The following is a 7,306-nucleotide window of genomic DNA, read 5'->3' as shown; positions in this document are numbered from 1 at the left end:
GCAATGTCGGTCAGCGAGCAGAGAGGTGTTGGGTGAATAGGATTTGGTGCGAGTTTCAGTACAGGCAACAGAATGTCAGATACGCACGTTGATGGAAGGTGGAAGATGGGAGGTTGGGCAGGAGAGTGGTAGAATTGTCAAGTCTTGAGGTAACAAAGACATGGATGAGGATTTCAGCAGCACATCAGTTGAGGCAGGTGTGGAGTCGGGCGATGTTATGGTAATGGAAATAGCTGTCATGGTGATGGAGTCGATGTGGAGGTCATCTGGGGTGCAATCCGACACCAAGGTTGTGAGCGGCCTGGTTGAGCCTCAGACAGCTGCCAGGGAGAGGGATCGAGTTGGTGGCTGAAGGACAGAGTTCGTGATGGGCCTGACGACAATGGCTTCAGTCTGCCCAATATTTATTCAGAGGACATTTCTGCTCATCCAGAACTGGATGTGGGACAAGTAGTGTGAGGAATCTGAGTCAGTGGGGGAGACGAAACAGATGGTGGTGAGGGAGAGCTGGGTGTCGTCAGCGTACATGTGGAACCTGGCATTGTGTTTTCGGAGGATATCGCCAAGGGGCAGCATGGAGATAAGAAAAACCGAGGCTTGTACCTCCGCTCAGGTGTACATAAAATATCATCACATTATTCAACAAGAGCAGGGAAGTTCAAATTGATTATCTGCTGAACTTCTAGCAATTGCACTCAGAGTAAATCCTGCTCCCTCGGCGGACAGAATTAACAAGGAACACACAAAAACTACTTTTGTATTTTATTTCAGCATAATTGAGTCTTATGGCAAGAAAGTAAAGTAAAAGATATATTGTTGGCCCCGTTGCCGAGGCCCTTTTGTATATATAGATGGTAATTCTAATCTGGAGATGAGTTGTGATAATCGGGGAGTCAGGTCCGGTTTCACAGCAACTGTTTGCTTTATTTCACTAATTTACCAATTAGTGTAAAGGGATATTTGAGTGCATTGATCATCTCCTCCCTGAACTTACTCTGGGTCACGGTGTAAATGGCCGTGTTCGTGCAGGAACTCAGGAGCTGAAGCATAGTTCCCGCGTGTTCAAAGGTTGCCAAAGGGTTATAAAACGTTCTGTAATTAAAGATGCCTAGAATGCGATAATAGAAGAAATATACAACCGTTGTCAGCCAGAGCAGGATGAAACTGCCGGATATTGCGAATAGTAAAACGATGGACTTTCTGCGGTTCCTCATCTCAGGGTCCTGGTCATTCCCACCATCGCTGCCTTCCCGGAGGTTCCTTCGGGCCCGACTGGCCACTAAAATGCGTCTGACGGTGAGAGCATTCAACAATAAAATCACACAGAAGGGAAGCACTGGGGTTAACAGCTGTTCAAACCAAGAGAAAGCTCTCCATGTGGGTGCAGCATAAAACTGTACTGATACACGGCAACCCCGCGGTATGTTAACTGTAAAATAAGGAGCATACACGAAGGGCCAAGGGACATTCTTTAAACAGAACAGTGCGCTCAAAGTCACGATAACCACAGCTGCGGTTCTCTCGGTGCAATATTTGGTTTTCAGCTTCTGACAACAAATGGCTACAAACCGATCAAAGGTAAAAGCGACCGTGAACCAAACAGAACTGTCTGTGGCAGTCGGAGCCAGGAAGTGAATGAATCTGCACACAGGAGTGTAGTACAGGAAAGTGTCCCGCCAATACAGCACAGACATCTGAAGTAATATCACATTAAAGACAATCACCGTCAGATCCGCTGTCGCCATGGCCACCAGGTAGCGAGTGATGCATTTGGAGAGACCGCACTTTCCCCGGGACAGGATCACAATCGCCATCAGGTTCACTGCGAGAAGGAGAGATAAAGAAACAGTGAAATCACTAACCAGGCTGAGAAACCACCGATCAGTTTAACCGATGTACACGGGCTGTGAGTGTCTTTATTTCGTTATTTCGCCCCTTGTCTCCTCATACGAAGGGGCTCATGCCGGGGTTTCATTTCTGGTAGCGTTGGCTCCGTGACCCCTCATCCAACAGCTGAGTCTTCACTTGGGATCCTCGAAATTACATTTATTTGTCGATTCTGACACTGCGAGGTCTGCGGGGCAGGACATCGCCAAATTTAAAAGCGAAAGGCTACAAGACCAGTTAAATCAGGAAGTACAGGTTAAGTGACACGAAATTTGACTGAAATGCTAATGTACTTAAAAAAGCGAATGACTTGACCCACACAATGCCAGAGATTTTGATTGCAGCAAATACATTGGGAACACGAGCCTGGTGTTGAGTTGTTGCCCGCCATCTATAAGTTATTAATGAGATTAGCTTTCCAGTGAAGCAATGTGAATGCATTATGACACAATATGTCAAGGAATGTAATGCAGCAGCATGCTCCAGTTATAACCAGATCCAGGCTTCATATCTCAGCACAAGGCTCGAGCAAAACACGGGGCAGTGGGCACCTGGGAATAAGATAAATCTCACAATCCGCGCTGTGTCAGAATAGATCACCGTGAGTTCTCACTCATGTCCTCCAGATAAACCCCTCCCGAACCGTATTGCACAGACTGAGCCCCGTCTCCACAATTACACACATGGACTGAAGCAAGCCGTCATCTTTTTCCCACTGGTCCTCAACATACTTTAAACATCAAACACAAAACATGTCGACAAAAGCCATTTTCCAAAATCATAATAATGATCTGAATTGAACATTTGAGAGGAACCCACGAATTTACCTTTAAGTCAGGAGGACAGTTTCTGCTGCATGTTTTGCTCATCTGATGCGCCTTCTGTGTGTCCCCTGTGCTCCTGAAGGCACTGGCTCCTGCTGGGACACACAGACTCAATCCTCTCTCCCTGAGACACACCCTGGGATACACAGACTCAATCCTCTCTCCCTGAGACACATGCTGGATACACAGACTCAATCCTCTCTCCCTGAGACACATGCTGGTATACACAGACTCAATCCTCTCTCCTTGAGACTCACGCTGGGACACACAGACTCAATCCTCTCTCCCTGAGACACATGCTGGATACACAGACTCAATCCTCTCTCCCTGAGACACATGCTGGTACACACAGACTCAATCCTCTCTCCCTGAGACACATGCTGGTATACACAGACTCAATCCTCTCTCCCTGAGACACATGCTGGATACACAGACTCAATCCTCTCTCCCTGAGACACATGCTGGATACACAGACTCAATCCTCTCTCCCTGAGACACACCCTGGGATACACAGACTCAATCCTCTCTCCCTGAGACACATGCTGGATACACAGCCTCAATCCTCTCTCCCTGAGACACATGCTGGATACACAGACTCAATCCTCTCTCCCTGAGACACATGCTGGATACACAGACTCAATCCTCTCTCCCTGAGACACATGCTGGATACACAGACTCAATCCTCTCTCCCTGAGACACATGCTGGATACACAGACTCAATCCTCTCTCCCTGAGACACACACTGGATACACAGCCTCAATCCTCTCTCCCTGAGACACATGCTGGATACACAGACTCAATCCTCTCTCCCTGAGACACATGCTGGATACACAGACTCAATCCTCTCTCCTTGAGACTCACGCTGGGACACACAGACTCAATCCTCTCTCCCTGAGACACATGCTGGGATACACAGACTCAATCCTCTCTCCCTGAGACTCACGCTGGGACACACAGACTCAATCCTCTCTCCCTGAGACACATGCTGGATACACAGACTCAATCCTCTCTCCCTGAGACACATGCTGGATACACAGACTCAATCCTCTCTCCCTGAGACACATGCTGGGATACACAGACTCAATCCTCTCTCCCTGAGACACATGCTGGATACACAGACTCAATCCTCTCTCCCTGAGACACACCCTGGGATACACAGACTCAATCCTCTCTCCCTGAGACACATGCTGGATACACAGACTCAATCCTCTCTCCCTGAGACACATGCTGGTATACACAGACTCAATCCTCTCTCCCTGAGACACACGCTGGGACACACAGACTCAATCCTCCCTCTCTAAGGATAAGGGGTAAGCCATTTAGGACCGAGATGCGGAGGAACTTCTTCACCCAGAGAGTGGTGAACCTGTGGAATTCTCTACCACAGAAAGTTGTTGAGGCCAATTCACTAAATATATTCAAAAAGGAGTTAGATGAGGTCCTTACTGCTAGGGGGATCAAGGGGTATGGCGAGAAAGCAGGAATGGGGTACTGAAGTTGAATGTTCAGCCATGAACTCATTGAATGGCGGTGCAGGCTAGAAGGGCCGAATGGCCTACTCCTGCACCTATTTTCTATGTTTCTATGTTTCTAATCCTCTCTCCCTGAGACACATGCTGGATACACAGACTCAATCCTCTCTCCCTGAGACACATGCTGGTATACACAGACTCAATCCTCTCTCCCTGAGACACACCCTGGGATACACAGACTCAATCCTCTCTCCCTGAGACTCACGCTGGGACACACAGACTCAATCCTCTCTCCCTGAGACACATGCTGGATACACAGACTCAATCCTCTCTCCCTGAGACACATGCTGGTATACACAGACTCAATCCTCTCTCCCTGAGACACATGCTGGATACACAGCCTCAATCCTCTCTCCCTGAGACACATGCTGGATACACAGACTCAATCCTCTCTCCCTGAGACACATGCTGGTATACACAGACTCAATCCTCTCTCCCTGAGACACATGCTGGATACACAGACTCAATCCTCTCTCCCTGAGACACATGCTGGATACACAGACTCAATCCTCTCTCCCTGAGACACATGCTGGATACACAGCCTCAATCCTCTCTCCCTGAGACACATGCTGGATACACAGACTCAATCCTCTCTCCCTGAGACACATGCTGGTATACACAGACTCAATCCTCTCTCCCTGAGACACATGCTGGATACACAGACTCAATCCTCTCTCCCTGAGACACATGCTGGTATACACAGACTCAATCCTCTCTCCCTGAGACACATGCTGGACACACAGACTCAATCCTCTCTCCCTGAGACACATGCTGGTATACACAGACTCAATCCTCTCTCCCTGAGACACATGCTGGTATACACAGACTCAATCCTCTCTCCCTGAGACACAAGCTGGATACACAGACTCAATCCTCCCTCTCTGAGACACATGCTGGATACACAGACTCAATCCTCTCTCCCTGAGACACACGCTGGGATTCACAAACTCAATCCTCTCTCCCTGAGACACATGCTGGATACACAGACTCAATCCTCTCTCCCTGAGACACATGCTGGATACACAGCCTCAATCCTCTCTCCCTGAGACACATGCTGGATACACAGACTCAATCCTCTCTCCCTGAGACACATGCTGGATACACAGACTCAATCCTTTCTCCCTGAGACACACGCTGGGACACACAGACTCAATCCTCTCTCCTTGAGACTCACGCTGGGACACACAGACTCAATCCTCTCTCCCTGAGACACATGCTGGGATACACAGACTCAATCCTCTCTCCCTGAGACACACGCTGGATACACAGCCTCAATCCTCTCTCCCTGAGACACATGCTGGATACACAGACTCAATCCTCTCTCCCTGAGACACATGCTGGTATACACAGACTCAATCCTCTCTCCCTGAGACACATGCTGGATACACAGACTCAATCCTCTCTCCCTGAGACACAAGCTGGGTACACAGACTCAATCCTCCCTCTCTGAGACACATGCTGGATACACAGACTCAATCCTCTCTCCCTGAGACACACGCTGGGATTCACAGACTCAATCCTCTCTCCCTGAGACACATTCTGGATACACAGACTCAATCCTCTCTCCCTGAGACACATGCTGGATACACAGACTCAATCCTCTCTCCCTGAGACACACGCTGGGACACACAGACTCAATCCTCTCTCCTTGAGACTCACGCTGGGACACACAGACTCAATCCTCTCTCCCTGAGACACACGCTGGGATACACAGACTCAATCCTCTCTCCCTGAGACACACGCTGGATACACAGCCTCAATCCTCTCTCCCTGAGACACATGCTGGATACACAGACTCAATCCTCTCTCCCTGAGACACATGCTGGTATACACAGACTCAATCCTCTCTCCCTGAGACACATGCTGGATACACAGACTCAATCCTCTCTCCCTGAGACACATGCTGGATACACAGACTCAATCCTCTCTCCCTGAGACACATGCTGGATACACAGCCTCAATCCTCTCTCCCTGAGACACATGCTGGATACACAGACTCAATCCTCTCTCCCTGAGCCACATGCTGGTATACACAGACTCAATCCTCTCTCCCTGAGACACATGCTGGATACACAGACTCAATCCTCTCTCCCTGAGACACATGCTGGTATACACAGACTCAATCCTCTCTCCCTGAGACACATGCTGGACACACAGACTCAATCCTCTCTCCCTGAGACACATGCTGGTATACACAGACTCAATCCTCTCTCCCTGAGACACATGCTGGTATACACAGACTCAATCCTCTCTCCCTGAGACACAAGCTGGATACACAGACTCAATCCTCCCTCTCTGAGACACATGCTGGATACACAGACTCAATCCTCTCTCCCTGAGACACACGCTGGGATTCACAGACTCAATCCTCTCTCCCTGAGACACATGCTCGATACACAGACTCAATCCTCTCTCCCTGAGACACATGCTGGATACACAGCCTCAATCCTCTCTCCCTGAGACACATGCTGGATACACAGACTCAATCCTCTCTCCCTGAGACACATGCTGGATACACAGACTCAATCCTCTCTCCCTGAGACACACGCTGGGACACACAGACTCAATCCTCTCTCCTTGAGACTCACGCTGGGACACACAGACTCAATCCTCTCTCCCTGAGACACATGCTGGGATACACAGACTCAATCCTCTCTCCCTGAGACACACGCTGGATACACAGCCTCAATCCTCTCTCCCTGAGACACATGCTGGATACACAGACTCAATCCTCTCTCCCTGAGACACATGCTGGTATACACAGACTCAATCCTCTCTCCCTGAGACACATGCTGGATACACAGACTCAATCCTCTCTCCCTGAGACACATGCTGGTATACACAGACTCAATCCTCTCTCCCTGAGACACATGCTGGACACACAGACTCAATCCTCTCTCCCTGAGACACATGCTGGTATACACAGACTCAATCCTCTCTCCCTGAGACACATGCTGGTATACACAGACTCAATCCTCTCTCCCTGAGACACAAGCTCGATACACAGACTCAATCCTCCCTCTCTGAGACACATGCTGGATACACAGACTCAATCCTCTCTCC

At 49.2% G+C, this 7,306-nt stretch overlaps 1 protein-coding gene across 1 annotated transcript in view; it reads right to left on the bottom strand.

The window, feature by feature from the left end:
* Positions 1-860: 860 nt before the first annotated feature.
* Positions 861-7,306, bottom strand: part of LOC139232979 (probable G-protein coupled receptor 139) — a gene marked incomplete at its 5' end in the record, with an annotated part of 82,148 nt that continues 75,702 nt past the window's right edge. Inside the window, one exon of the mRNA XM_070863477.1 lies at positions 861-1,822. Within this exon, the coding sequence (XP_070719578.1) occupies positions 924-1,822 (899 nt within the window). The remainder of the gene's footprint in view (positions 1,823-7,306) is intronic.

The sequence above is a fragment of the Pristiophorus japonicus genome, chromosome 20 (genome assembly GCF_044704955.1).
Source record: "Pristiophorus japonicus isolate sPriJap1 chromosome 20, sPriJap1.hap1, whole genome shotgun sequence".
Taxonomy (NCBI): Eukaryota; Metazoa; Chordata; class Chondrichthyes; family Pristiophoridae; genus Pristiophorus; species Pristiophorus japonicus.
This window is presented reverse-complemented; position numbering and strand designations above follow the sequence as displayed.